We start from the raw sequence: 15,012 nt of genomic DNA, 5'->3' as shown, positions 1-15,012 counted from the left end.
CCTATAGAGTTTGCATTCTGATCATGCTCTAGCGTCTGGTTTCTCCAGTGCGTTTAGTATGCCCTTTTGTGACCTGTTCAGCCTGATTTGTTCCCTTGCTTCACCATGACTCAAAATAGAGAACTAGATCAAAATCTACATACATATATACCCCAGATTGATTTCTTGTATGACTCAGGCTATGGTGCTATAGTGATACAGAAGGAATTGCCTAATGGCCAGGTCATCCAAGGAACAAATTATTCCATCTGGATTCTCCTCTTTAGAAGTTATTCCATCCCTGCTAGGAATCCCACATTTGATGACAGCCTATCTTACATTAATGTTTTAATTACTAAAGATGGGTTACCAATTTTATGAATAAAAAAAGTAAAATAAATACTATTGTTTTTGCTTTCGACCAGCTGGTAAATGAAAATGCCTTGATCTCGAAAATCCCCAGGAAATCCCCACGTAACATGAGTTTGTAAAGTATTTTCAAAGATTCAGATTCTTCCTGAGCTCTGTTAGCTAAATCTAAGTATGGTTTGATTTTAAAAATAAATGTGGCATTTCTGATTCTAGTCCACTTAATTTTTAAATATTCTAGTGGAAACTGATGATTAGTCTTTTGGTCTACCTAGAAAATGGATTTATCCATGTGCCAGACTTGTGAGCTATACTTGTTCGTTTGTTTGGGAGGTTAAAGAGGAACTCAGGAACAGGGTACTAATCTTGTCTAAGCTGCAACTCTTAGGTCTAGATCAGTGTTTTTCAAACTTGGCATCTTTCAAATGTGTGGACTTCAACTCCCAGAAAAGTTTGAAAAACTGATCTAGGTTCTTATAGATTTAGGCTGCGGGTTATTAATAATTAGTCAGCTCAGAAATGGCAGCTGCAAAACTATGTATCTCTAAAATATATGGCACTGAGGCATCCAGTCTCTCCTCATTGTGTGGGAGGCACAAACTTCAATTTGCTACTGAATTATGTCTATGTTCTCCTTTGAAACCAATCTCTCTTGGTATACGCATGTACCTTTTGGGCCTCTTCAGCTAGCTATCACCGTTCTCCGAACTGCAGCTGCCTTCCAGATTTGTTTGACTACAGCTCCTAGTCCCCCAAGTTGCCATAGATTTTGGGAGCTATAGGCATCACATCTGGAGGAAAATCAAGAGTCTAAATGTTTAGTCAATTGCATATCATCGCCTACAGCTATCCAAAGTTCTGCAGGAAAAACATATTCCACATTCTCCATCAGCTCATTTGGGCAATTAAAATATTTTCACCTCTATCCTTAAAGCTGATTAATTCCTCCTGCTGGCCTTCCATTCTGCCAAAAATTGTTCTTCTGTGTTTTGATAGCAAGTGTTGTGATGTGGAGCATGTATGCCTTGAACCAAAACATATAGATAATTTTATTTATATCTTGTCTTTGTGGTCAGACAAGTGGGAAACAAACACCACTAATACTAAAATAAAGTACAATTTAAAACAGAATGAGACCAAAGTTATTTAATTTACTACTTATTTCAAAAAGGACATCCTAAATCAGTGTTTCTCAATCTCAGAGCCTTTAGGATGTGTGGACTTCAGCTCCCAGAATCCCCTAGCCAGCATGCTGGCTAGGGAATTCTGGGAGCTGAAGTCCACACATCCTAAAGGCTCTGAGATTGAGAAACGCTGTCCTGGACCAACATATTTCTTACAACTTCTTATCTTCTTGAGGTAACTTGTATTAACCTTTGGACTGATTTCTCCATTCAAAGCCTCACTAGAGGAAACATCACTGGCACTCAGATGTGCCTGGCAGGTCCCCTGAGTCCATTACTTAGATCCATATACACATTTCTTGCATACCTGAATGAAGCTCCTTCACCAAATATGACATCGTGTTGGTAATTGAATCAGCTGCTACCAGCAAATCATTACGGAGGTTCCGCCGAGTTCCTGAGAAAGGGGGATGAAGTAATATGCAAACTCATTGTTCTAAGAAAATTAGAGGCTGTAACACCACTGTAACACACTGTGGACCTCAATAGCTAAAGTGGAAATTATTCCTCAGTCCAAAAGTTCTCTCTTTGCTAGGACGGTCTGTGTTCCAGGAAATATTGGTGAGAATCTGTGCCTATAGATGTAAAGACTGATGCTAAGGGGGTCTCCCCACTTAACATATACAGTCATGCTCTGACACTACTTCTTTTCCCCTTCTCTCCATGCCATTGTGTCCTCCCATCTCCAGACCGTGAGTGAGAAAGGCTTAAGTCATGCTTGGCTGAACCAATGTTAAAAGTGTTTATTCCTTGTTTTTCACCAATACAAGATTGGGTGGAAAGCAGTTCAACTTGACAGTGGGGAAAGACCTCAGACACTGTTTGGGGGAGAAACAGCTAACTAAATGCACTCAGTTGGACAAGAGCGAAAAGGAAGGGGGAAGGGAATATCTTGTGTTTCTTATCACTTCCACCAAAAAAATCTTTGGTGTGCATTTAATTTAAGGAGGGTTTTGGTTTTTTATACCACTCAGACACTGGGAATGGCCAAGCGCAGGATCTCAGTGTCCTAAACTGCAGCTGTATTGATTCTCTATTTTCCACAATCATTTCTTGGCCATTAGCAGATTTGTTGTGAAAATTACAGCTAACCACACAAATGAGGGAACAGTATATCAAAGCCAAATTTACAACAGTGGCATTAACATTTGACACTATTTAAAAACAGCAGGGCCTAAAATTTTAAAGCCAATAGAATCTTCATAAAAAAGCAATAGAAAACGAAAAAGGTTTTAAAGATGTGACAGAAGCAAAAGAGGAGCCACACGTAAGGCTTGGGGAGAAAATGTAGCACAGAGGGGCCGCCAGTGAGAAGGCACTCACTGACCTTAAGGGATGGTCAATGTTTAGATGGCCACTGAATAACCCTGGCCCAAGCTATTTCCTGCTTTTAGTCAATGCCAGCTTTTTTCACTAAATTCAGAAACAATCAGCCAATGCAAACTAATTCAAAGTAGCTGTAACACGATCCGCACTTTTCTACGACCGTTTAAGCCATCTCTTGGGGCACCTTCACCTTTTGTCACTTGTATTTTTAAAGAGAGCCCCGCAAAGAACGCAAGACAGTAGTCTTATGTGAATGTGACTGGGGCAAAGATAACCAAAGGTTGAGGGCATGAGGAAGCGGCCGTCGGAAGCAGTAAATAGAAGTAATTATACATTCAGGGAGTTATCTGAGCTAGTCAACAAGTGATTTGACTCCTGGCTCATCACCCCAAAGTGGCCAAGCTGAGCGAGAGAAGAGGTACGGTTGCTGTGGCAGTTCCTTGGAAGGTGGTGATGACAGCAGCAGCGATCACCTCTATACCTTCCATAGGTGAACAGCTGGGCTTCCTGGAGGCTAGAGGCAGCTGTGACTTGAGGAGGTGGTGGTAGCTGGAAACTGGAGGAGGGCAGTATTAGAAAAAAGGTGTGGGAGAAAGAGAACATCAGCCACAGCTGCTGCCACTGCCTGCTACAGAAGAGCTCATGCCAAGTCTCCCAACTGCGGTTGCTGGAGAACTCATGCAAAAGAGGGAAGAGGAAGCCAGCAGCAGCACTGGCTGCCATAGCAGCAGTCCCAATGGGGACTTTGCGGGTACCCCAGGCAATTTCAACACCTGCTATTTTCAACAGGTTAGGGGAATGACCTCCCAGAAGTACTTGGGCAGTCAGGTGGATCTGAGCATGTTCCATCTCCAACTGAGTGGTATACTTAGAGAAAATTAACAAGCAGCTTGCATGAACCACACGGAACTGGCTAGATAATAACCCTGTGTATGTGAAACACAAAGAAATGAGTGGAACAAAAGCAGAGTACCTTGTAGGACACAGTGGATGCTTTTTCTGTTCTCCTGCAGAAGTATACTTTAAAATACTTTCTAAAAATAAATTGCACACCCTAGAGCTTTCATCCTCTCCCTTCCCCGCTCCTTCCCTCATACTTTATATATACATGCACAAAAGGGTGTATATATTATGGCTTACCTTGTGCAAATGCTTCCTGGACATCTCCACCAACACCAGTAAGTGAATCTTGGGGTACATGAGTTGGGGTAGAACCAGCAGATGTGGACCTGACTGGCATTGGCATCGAGCGGCCAGCCCCATGGGTGGGGGAAGTGTGTGGAGAACCAGCTGCCTGAGCCTAAAATAAATGGGGAGCCCAGTTACTATATTTCCTTCTTGAACACTCTTCCAAAATAAAACTCCAGCAGCACATGTTGCAAGCTAAATGATAAACCCTCAGGCAAACACTCTCTGTCTCATACAGCATGCAAACTCTATTATTGGCACATGCAGTTTGTAAGCCATTAAGGCATTCTTTCCCAATCTGGTGTCCTATCAGCTCCAGACAACATGGTCCATCTGGAAGGCACTAGATTGGAGAAGGCTGCATTAAGACAACCCTGAATTTCTTGGGAACGAAAGCAACTGTCTCATGTCTAGTCAGGCAATCTGATCTACTTCAGCTTTCCCTAGCATGGGAGTCTTCCAAATATGGGAATGTCAGCTTCCAGACTTCTCAGAAACTGCCATGCTAGCTGAGGAATTCTGGGACTTGAGGTCTACCAAGTTGTGGGAGGTTAGTTTAATCTGACAGCCACAGCTCACCAAGGTCCCAGGAAAAAAGCAATAGTTCCATTTCCTAAAAGCCTTTTTACTCTAGGAACTGAACCTGGGTCCTTTTGCCCACGAGTAGATATCCTATCACTAAGCAAAGGATCCTTCCTATTATTATAAATAAACCTCAAGCTGTTTTAGATGCTTGGCCAATATATCTCTGCTCTAAGGCAGGGATCATCCTACATATTAAACCCAAGTTAACCAAACACAGTTGTTGTGATTACATAAAATAATACACCATAACAAATAAACTATAGTATGGCTTAATGGGTGGCCTGGTTCACACAATACGCAAAGACAACAGCTGTGTTTCTACAATATGCTAAACTGAAAACAACTGAACCCCATTTAGCCAAGGCTAGTGTGTTTGTGCAAACCCAGCTGGTGATAGATGCTTAGCTGAGATTCCAGTGATTGGCCTTGAAACCATCCACCAGAAAAGTGGTTGTCCTTCACTGAACTGTCATGGCAAACCAAAATGTGGATTATAGGAGTAGCAGTACAAAATTGGTCCTGAATCAGGGAATGCCAAGTATTCTTCCAATACCAGAAATGGCAGGCAAGGCCACACTGAAGGAAGATATTCAAACTCAGAAATATTGACTTGACATTCTATTCCTAGCAAACATTCAGCATGTAGCAGCACTTGACTGGCCATGTTCGGGATGGAAAGTTACACGTGGTCAGGCCTGGTTAGTAGTTGGACAGCAGACCTCCATGGAATGTCAGGACTGTACACTAGATAGGAAGTCAAAAAGATATCCCAGATGGTGATAGTGGCAATCCACTTCTATAGTGCTGCCAAGAACCCTTACAAAAGCATATTTCTGAAGTCACCAGGAATCAAGACAGACTTAAAAGAGACTACATTTTTGTCTTTCAACTAGCAATCTACCACAAGCACAAAACTCAGTAGCAAAGTATCTTGGAATGGATAATGATTCTAACAGAAGATAATATATGTAACTCGGGGTTGAACTGTGCAGTCTTTGGTGCTCTCTGAGCTTGGTGTTTGCTTGCAGACACTTCATTACCTGACTAGGTAACATCATCAGTGCTAGTGAGTGTGGGGTTTTCTCCCTGTTTATATACAATAGCTTGCCCTGCCAGCATTGGTGGGGGTTTCTTCTTGGTAGTTCCTTGATTAGAGTTTTGTTTTCTGCTTGATTATTTGTCTAGTGTTAATCCCTGCTTATCTGGGTGTTGTCGCTGGAGAGGATGTGTTCTACTCTTTTTGTTTCCATCCTAGCTTTTTTGTTGTCTCTTTTGAAAGGTGTATAAATGTGGCTTATCTCTATGTGTCTATTGATAGCTGATTTATCTGAATACCAAGCTTCCAGGAATTCCCTAGCATTTTTGGATTTAGCTTGGTCTAGGATGCTCATAGTTTCCCAGTTGAAACTGTGCTTCAGTCTGTCCATGTGTTGAGAGTTTAAGGAGTTTTCATCATGTCTTCTGACTGCTACTTGGTGTTCATGGATGAGCTCTGCTAGTCTTCTGCCTGTCTGTCCTACATAATGGCTGTTTCAGTCCTTACACTGTATGTAGATGACCCCTGTTTTTTCTTCTTTGGATACTGGGTCTTTTGGTTTACTTAAGATGTTTTGGAGGGCTTTAGTTGATTTGTGTGCTATGGTGATGCCGTGTGGTTGTAATAGTCTGTGGTTGTTTCTGAGATATTTTTGATGCATGGCAGTGTTATCCTTTTCATAGCTTGTGTTGGTTGTGCTGTAGTGGGTTGAATGGTTAGGTACTTTTTGATAAAGTTGTGTGGGTATCCATTTTGTTGGAAGGTGTTTTATAGGTGGTCTGTTTCCTTTTTCTGGTGTTCTGGGTTGCTGCAGTGCATTTGACTTGTCTGAATAATGTTCTTACATGCTCCTCCTGTGAGAGGTTGGGTTACTTTGGTAATGGAGCACTTGATTAGTGTGGGTTGTTTTTCAATAGACTTGCATTTCTAATTTGCCATTGTTTCCTCTGCTGATGAGGATATCCAGGAAGGGTAGTGTGTTGTTTTCTTCTTTCCTTGTGGATTTTATTCCTTTGTAGATGTTGTTGATTGTTTCATGTTCATGTTCATTGTTTCATTATAATAAAAAAGGGACAACTAGAGAAGACAGATGAAACAATCAACAACATCTTCAAAGGAATAAAATTCACAAGGGAAGAAGAAAACAACAACACACTACCCTTCCTGGATATCCTCATCAGCAGAGGAAACAACGGCAAATTAGAGACTCAAGTCTATCAAAAAACAACACACACTAGCCAAGTGCTCCATTATCAAAGTAACAACCCAACCTTCCACAAGAGGAGCTTGTAAAAACATTATTCGGACGAGTACAAATGCACTGCAGCAACCCAGAACACCAGAAAAAGGAAACAGACCACCTATAAAACACCTTCCAACAAAATGGATACCCACACAACTTTATCAAAAAGTGCCTGACCACTCAACCCACTACAGCACAACCAACACAAGCTATGAAAAGGATAACACTGCCATGCATCAAAAATATCTCAGAAACAACCACAGGGTATTACAACCACACGGCATCACCACAGTACACAAACCAACTAAAGCCCTCCAAAACATCTTAAGTAAACCAAAAGTAGCCTAGTAGCCCAAGAAGAAAAAACAGGAGTCATCTACATACAGTGTAAGGACTGAAACAGCTACTATGTAGGACAGGCAGGCAGAAGACTAGCAGAGTGCATCCACGAACACTAAGTAGCAGTCAGAAGACATGATGAAAACCCCTTAAACTCAACACATGGACAGACTGAAGCATAATTTGAACTGGGAAACTGTGAACATCCTAGACCAAGCTAAATTAAAAAATGCTAGGGAATTCCTGGAAGCTTGGCATTCAGACAAATCAGCCATCAATAGACACATAGAGATAAACCATGTTTATACACCATTCAAAAGAGACAATAAAAAAGCTAAGAAGGAAACAAAAAGACCAGAACACATCCTCTCCAGCAACCAACACCCAGATAAGCAGGGATTAACACCAGACAAACAAATCAAGGAACTACCAAGGAGAAAACCACACCCCCACCAACACTGGCAGGGAAAGCTACTATATACAAACAGTGAGCAAACCCTGCACCCACTAGCACTGATGTTACCTAGTCAGGTAATGAAACGTCTGCAAGGAAACGACCAAGCTCAGAGAGTACCAGGAATTCCACAATGGATAATGAGTCTTCTTATTAACAGAGAGCTGACAATGCACATTACAATCCAGTTACTCAGATTTCTAGCATTATAGATTATGGTCCTAGGTTGACTTATCCCTGGACTAGAGAATGAAGATGGAAAAGCAGAAATGAGTACTGCTGCAATTAACCAAGTTTTATATATTCTAAAAGCACCCTGAAGTGAGTTTTCTTTTGTCACCATACCCTTCCTTAATTGCTAAATCTAGAATGCTTTAATCGTTTTATTGTAACATTTTGTACTTAAACTGGTTCTATATTCAAATTGTGAACTTATCAGATATTTCATGTTTGTTACAAGGTAGCATATACACAGTAAATAACAATAGTTGTATAAACTGAATTCTACTTTAACATATTATCTAAATATCAAGTGAAGAAGAATAAATTTGTTCCCCAGCTAAAGTTTGTACTCTGTCCCAAAGGCATAAACATTCAGCATACATACAACTGGCATTAAATGATGCATAAACAGAGTTGGTAATGTGTTCTCAAGGGGGCTGTATGTGTTGTATTCACTGTCCACATCTGAGTGGGTTCTGGAGAATTAGCTGTTCAGTTATGTTGATGTAATAGTGAAAAACCACAGGGGAGAAAGTTTGGAGATTAATTGAATCATCGGCCTGGCTGGAGGATGTAAGAGACTGTTGAGACCTGGCTTGCAGTACAATTTCTATGCTGGTCTAAGAATATATACTATTTTGGTTAGAAATAATTTGAGTAGAATAGCACTGATGCCATGATTGGGCAGAAACCACAGTTGTACTCACCATGAAAATTAAATTGCTGATACTCGCACTTTATTATGAATCACTTCTTGTGAATGAGAATGAAAATATTTCTGATTTTCCAGATGGGGAAAAGGTCAAGCTATGCAACGAATGCATGCTAGGACATTATAGCTGACCAAAGGAGTATGAAGAGGTATAGAAGAAAACACTTAAACTCTTGGGAGGTTGACGTCTCCAAGCCTCAACAAGAAGCAAACACTGACCTTTCTTGGTGCTTTGTCCAGCTAACTAAGAATTTTAGGAGTGAGCCCCTTTGGAGTTTTTATGCCAAACTCAGCCTCTGCTGGCTTGAATTGAAAGTTAACCATATATCTTTTGATTATAAACAGTCTTTCTACTTGATATTTCTTTGTCAATTCTGTTCTTTTGCTAATTTGATGTGCAACAGTAAGCTTTGCAAGCCTTCTCTTTGTTGTGTTGTGCACACAAATGGTGAGACATGCTCATAGCTGTTCGGACTGAACATTTGTGACTAATGCCATAATTACCCCATTAAAATTTACAACCCCTGCACATCCTCCCTTATTCAGTTTGTGTCATTTCATCTGGTCTTTATCCTGTGTTTTCTTTTCCAGAAGCAGCCCCCTACCTTTGAATCACATTTGCTACTATGGAAACCATGCTGTCACAGGAATCTGGAAAGGAATCTGATGCCCGTGCAGGTGAGATGAAGCCAGTTTTTACAAAACTTAATTTGAGGACTGCTGTGGTGGCTGACCCCAGATGCAGAAGGTCTTCCCTAGAATAAACTCAAGTAGGCTTTGCACAAGTTCTTCCATTGACATTGCAATTGCTGGATTTCTCTTTGCTACTATTTCTCTCAGAGCAAAGGCAGATGGCAGAGTCACACGATGGTGGATGGTGCTACTTTCCTAAACCTTAAGCTGACCTCCAAACTAGATGTATTCAAGAATTAGCTAGTAACTGGATTCAATCCCTTCATCTGCTCTTTGTGTCAAAGCCAACACGTGTACAAGAAGGACTCAGGGGCAGGGAATGTGCCCTTTTCTGCATTTAACATTCTCAGGCGTGGAAAGATTTTGGCACCAAGGGTAATTCTAGGGGAAAAAACAAAGAATGGCTGGGATTTTTATGGCCAGTTTGTTTCAGGTTCTCATTGGCAGCTTCATGTCCTACACTGAGGTGACAAAGGATTTGTATCTTGTTATAAGAACTAAGCTACTATCCTTCCTGAACAAATTTCAGCCTATGTATAGCTTGACACTCATGAGCAAAGCTGGAGTCCTTTCAGATGTTTCCTTTTCTATTCTAGGCCCTTGATACTAACACAGGACATGCCTTAATGGCTTGGAAATTTTCCTTTCCTTTCCAAAGCCTCTGTTGTTGCTCTGCTCATTTTGTACTGACTATGCTTTCTTTTTTGGGCCAATCCAATAATGTCAGAAGTTTCAAACCAGGTGGAAGGAATCCCATTCCATTTTACAGGTCCTTCCCCTGCAAACTGTGGCCACAGCAGGTAGGAAGCTGCTCTCCTGCTCAAGGCTGATGTGTATGTAGGAAGTCAAATCATCGCGTGTTCTTGCCTTCAAAAAAACGAGTTTAGCGGTTGTGCCCAAACCGCACCACCTGGCAATACCTCAGAGCCTTCAGGTGTTTGATAACGGGCTCTGTTATTCCTGTATGCTGGTGATGCTGTCTTAGAGCCAAAGAAAAGGAGATGCAAAAATATAGGTAAAATTAAATGTTTCAGAGGACCCATCATCCCAGACAAGTCATTGTTTCTTTATCCAACTGGGGATGATTGGCGCGGTTTCCCATACATATGGAAATCACTAATTGGAGAAAGCCAGAATAGCTATGGATGAATTCAGAGATGGATTTGGATACAAACTGACCACAGCAGCTTCACTACGGGATGACTATAGCTTAGATATCTTCCGATATATATGCAAACATATATGTTTAAAAACCAAGTTTACTGACCCCCCCCCAAATCAATTTACTGTATGCATTAAAACTTTAAATGAACTCCTCTGAACTCTAAAGTGCAGGGGATGACTAAGACGCAAGGAAGTCCATAAATTAGGTAAAATTGGACCACTTGTACAGGGAAAAAAAGACAAAGCTAAGCTCCATGGACGAGAGCATGAGGAAGGCTAGAAGGGATGTGGGGAATATTCTCATCAGTTTTGCCTTGTGGTAAATGAGTGTTTTATGAATGGCCACAACTATCATACCAGCCATTTTGCAAAATTGTCTATAACCTGCTCTCAAAATTTCAAATGCAGCTCCCCCAGCTTTGAAAAATATAAGGCTATATAATATTTATTTTTCTTCTCTGCCAAACAGGAACCTGTGAATTTCTCCAATGGCCTTGTGTTTTCAGAGTTAGGGGAAGGTACCACTTTCTTTGTCCTCAAATGCTAGGTGAAATATGACATCTACCATCAACAAATGCACTCCATTTACAACCCCCTTATTGAGACCGAGTTTAACCTTTAGACTTAATATCTGTAATCTCTGGGATGATTTTCTTTTACAAATATTCTAATGACAAATGCTGGAAAGTGCAAAAGCTTTCATATTCTTTTCTATAGTTTTGAGCTCTGTTTAATCAGAGACATTCATTTCAAAAACTGTCCCAAATGGAGAAGAAACTAGGCTGGTTTTCCTTTGTGCCAATCTCATTTGCTGCAGTTTATAACTGGTAGGCTAGGAGACAGACGACATGGCAGAGAGTCACCCTCTCAAATCAAAAGGCAAAGAGTGGGAGATTGGTATGTGAATGTGCATTCTTCATAAACCAGAAGTGAGCTGCAGAATAACATCTCTTTTTCTAAAATTTGCTGAACAGCTGGATTTTTTGCTTAGTTCTGGTGAACCACCACTGGATTGCAGATGGCAGCATGGGGTATCTTTCGGGGCATATGCAGAGTTTTCCTGATGTGTAGGTAGACCTCTTTGATTGGCACTACCTAATGATTTTTTAAAAAAATTTTCTTGATAGAACAGTAAAGCTATGTTTGATTTTTAGGAACAGCAGTAAACTATCTGGAAGTCCACTTTTCAGAAGGATGTGACTTGCATTGAAAATTTAAAAATGAAATGCTACCAGCAATTGTTATGCCAAGCATTTCCACAGGTTCCAGCCCCATCTGGAGAAAAAATTAAGAAGAAATGTTTGGAGCTTTTCCTCCAAAATGGAGGAATACACTGGACAGAAATTGGAAGTTACTGATAGAGCTTTCCTGATCCTTGTCAGGAGGAAATACTCTGCAACCACAAAAATTTTTAACCCTCTCTAGCAAAAGCAATCAAGCAATTTAAGACTGGAGGCCAGTGCTTGGATTAAACAGATGCTGGGATGGCTGAGTTCAAATGATGCTTGCAGTAGAAGTTACCAACAAAAACAGCACATGGTAATTCTGCATTTGCTTCAGTTTTCCTGAAACAAGGGAAGTATATCAACTGCAAGAAATGAATCTCCATAGCAAGGAATTCAGAACATGATGTTGAGATTCAACCCTACAATCAAAGCAAATGTTTAGAAAAAGACTAAAAAATCAGTGCAGGCAACTTGGGCAAGAGCACATAAGCTGATTTGTTTCATTCCAATTCTTTGGGGGAATATCAGAGAAATAGGCAATTTACTATCAGTGGTTGAGATGGAATATCAAAAGAAGAAACAACTTGGTGCTCTTAATAAGAGCTCCAGTACTAGAGAAATTCAGTCACAAAATCCAACATACATAGCAAGCAATTCACTAAAGAAACTCATGACTTTGAATGCTGTGATTGCTCTTGGTTTTAAAAAGAGCCCAAGATAATTGATCACAATACAAAAGCAAAGAGAGACCTCTTATATTCATCCAAAATACAATTCAGCAGTTGTCTTGTACATTTTAAGGGTCTTATTTCCAAGCAGACTAACACGGGGGTTGTTCTTCCTGTCTAACATTCTGCCACCTTTGAATCTACTGTTTATTTTGACTCTGAGTAAGGTGACCTTCTGAGGAGCAATGTCCATCAAGTCTGAATTACTGTAGAATTCAATAGAGATCTTACAGCGGAACTATCTTTATTTTAGATGATAGGAAAAGGTGAACAATGAACATGAATCAGAAAGAGAGCCTGAGGCTAAATATTTTTTTCTCTCTCTTGAAGGTACTTCAAGCTCTTTCTCCACTAACACCTGCAGCTTTGAAAACTGTGAAGTTCATATGGGATTCTCTCCTTAAGAAAGAGATCATAATTGTAGGGCATGCTGAAGTCCTTTCCCCATTGCTGAAGTGCTTTCCATTCATCATTGAGTTGGCAGAAAACTATACTGGCATGAAATGTACTGTCCCCACTGCTGATTCTTATTCTGCCACTATTCCTACTCACTGCCAGTCCTCTAACTTCTCTCCAGAAGTGATAAAGTTTTTGAGACTTAACTTTGAACAGGGTTGGAATAAGGAGAAAAACACTTTTAACACCAATATAGCTAAAGAGGACATACGTTTGTCTCAATCATAGACTGGGATGCGATAAAGTTAGTGTCACAGGGACAAGAAGGAAAATCAGTATTGCCAGGGCAATATTGTACAATGGTGAGATGCAAGTTTGGTGTAGTTGTTAAGGCATCAGTGGTTAAAGCATCACTACAGTTTGGCGTAGAGGTTAAGGAATCAGGCTAGAAACCAGGAGACCATGAGTTCTAGTCCTGTCTTAGGCACAAAACCAGCTGGGTGTTTTTGGGCCAGTCACCCCCTTTGAGCCGTAGGAAAAAGGAAATGGCAAACCACTTCTGAAATCATGCCAAGAAAACTGCAGGGACTTGTCCAGGCAGTTGCCAGGAGTCAAGATTGACTTGAAGGGTCCCTCCCCCCAGGTGGGGAAAGGCCCTGAAGCAATGCAAGATTCTAATTCTTTTTCCATTCTGAAAAATAGATACTGCAATGGGTATCAATGTTAAATCCATTTTTGTTTGCAGAGGGAGGGGCAGACAAATAACAGCAAAGAAGGAATGAATCCCTCTATAAAACTGCTCAAGCACTATTACCATTTCATTGCAGATTACAACAGGCAGGATCCTCCTGAGATCTTTTTATGCTGCTTTACAAGAACTGTAACCATGTTTTTATGTAATATAAAAATGCTCTTGCTTTATATCTGGTTTTATGACTGCCAGAAACCTTTAAATGTTTTTCTACACCTGGATTGTGATATTTCCTCAGAAAGATAAACAATGGCTAAATCTCTTTGCATGCAGATTCATGACAGAAGACAGGAACCATCTTTTCACTCCAGGTTTAGCTAAGCCGTTCAGCTACAACTGCCTGTTATTTGACTGGTGACTAGTTTTACTATCAACCTCCAAGTTGTGACTTCTTACATTTCTAGGTGAAACAGGATACGGTGAAGCTTCTCTTTGTAGACCCAAGAACAAATGTACTCTTTATAAAAAAAATTAGTCAATTTATATCCTACCTGTTTCTTTATTCAAGGCAGCTAATAACAAGAAATAAAAACTGTATCAAAACACATTCAAGAATATGGCAAATATACTGGCTCTGAAACCATCACCACTTCTGGAGGGCCCAGGCAGGGCAAGTGAGGAGTACTTAAAATGTCCAAAAACTGCAGGAGTTGCAGGTACTCAGAATCATTGTGAAGGCAGAACATAAGAGCCTAAGCAGTGTCCTGTTGGATCAGACCCCGACCCATCTAGTCCAGCAGTCTGTTCTCACAGTGGCCAACCGACTGCACAAGGAAGGCCACGAGTCTCCCAGCAGATGGCCTTCAGTCACTCTGCCATCAAGGCTAATAGTCATGGATCGATATGGATTCTCTATCACTTTGATTCCGACACAGCTGCAGCAGAGAACAGCAGCCGGCTCATTATTCTGAAATGGCTACAGAAATAAAACCAGATGATATTATAATTTTACAGGCTTCTCCCCAGCAAGATTCAGGGAAGTCCTTCCATTCACAGACAGGCTGAGCAAGGCAAGGGGGCTGAATCATCAAGAACTCAAATGTGTTAGGAGGATAGGTTGGCTCTTGCCCATCACATTCCAAGTCATTCAGGAACAAAAAACACATTTGGACATGAAACTAAAAATAAAGTCAGCCTACTACAATATTTCACCCTTTTGATAATTCCTGGCGATAGAACAGGCCAAAGCCCACTCAAATGAATGGACGCTATGAAAGAGCACTGGTGTGATCATGGATACAAAAAAAGTCCCCACGGGAAGCCAAGTAGCTTTTTAGGATAAGCTGGGCATAGTAGGCCCAGGAGAAACATGACTCTCTCCAGTTGAGCAGCTAGAAAATTGATAGATGATGCTTCCTGGAAGAGCCCAGGTTCCAAACTTGCACCCTTGAAAATTAATGGGGATCCAACATGAGAT

General features: G+C 40.8%; 1 protein-coding gene across 6 annotated transcripts in view; it reads right to left on the bottom strand.

The window, feature by feature from the left end:
- DTNB (dystrobrevin beta) overlaps window positions 1-15,012 on the bottom strand; it is a 129,630-nt gene that overhangs the window by 11,746 nt on the left and 102,872 nt on the right. For all 6 annotated transcript variants that reach the window (XM_088152230.1, XM_088152228.1, XM_088152231.1 and 3 more), the window contains 2 exons: window positions 3,999-4,158; window positions 1,840-1,929 (listed from right to left, as the gene is read on the bottom strand). In XM_088152230.1, coding sequence (XP_088008356.1) covers window positions 1,840-1,929; window positions 3,999-4,158 — 250 coding nt within the window. The remainder of the gene's footprint in view (window positions 1-1,839; window positions 1,930-3,998; window positions 4,159-15,012) is intronic.

The sequence above is a fragment of the Python bivittatus genome, unplaced genomic scaffold, assembly GCF_059951505.1.
Source record: "Python bivittatus isolate LINGU-HERP-01145 unplaced genomic scaffold, Pbiv_v1 ctg000690_np1212, whole genome shotgun sequence".
Lineage (NCBI taxonomy): Eukaryota > Metazoa > Chordata > Lepidosauria > Squamata > Pythonidae > Python > Python bivittatus.
This window is presented reverse-complemented; position numbering and strand designations above follow the sequence as displayed.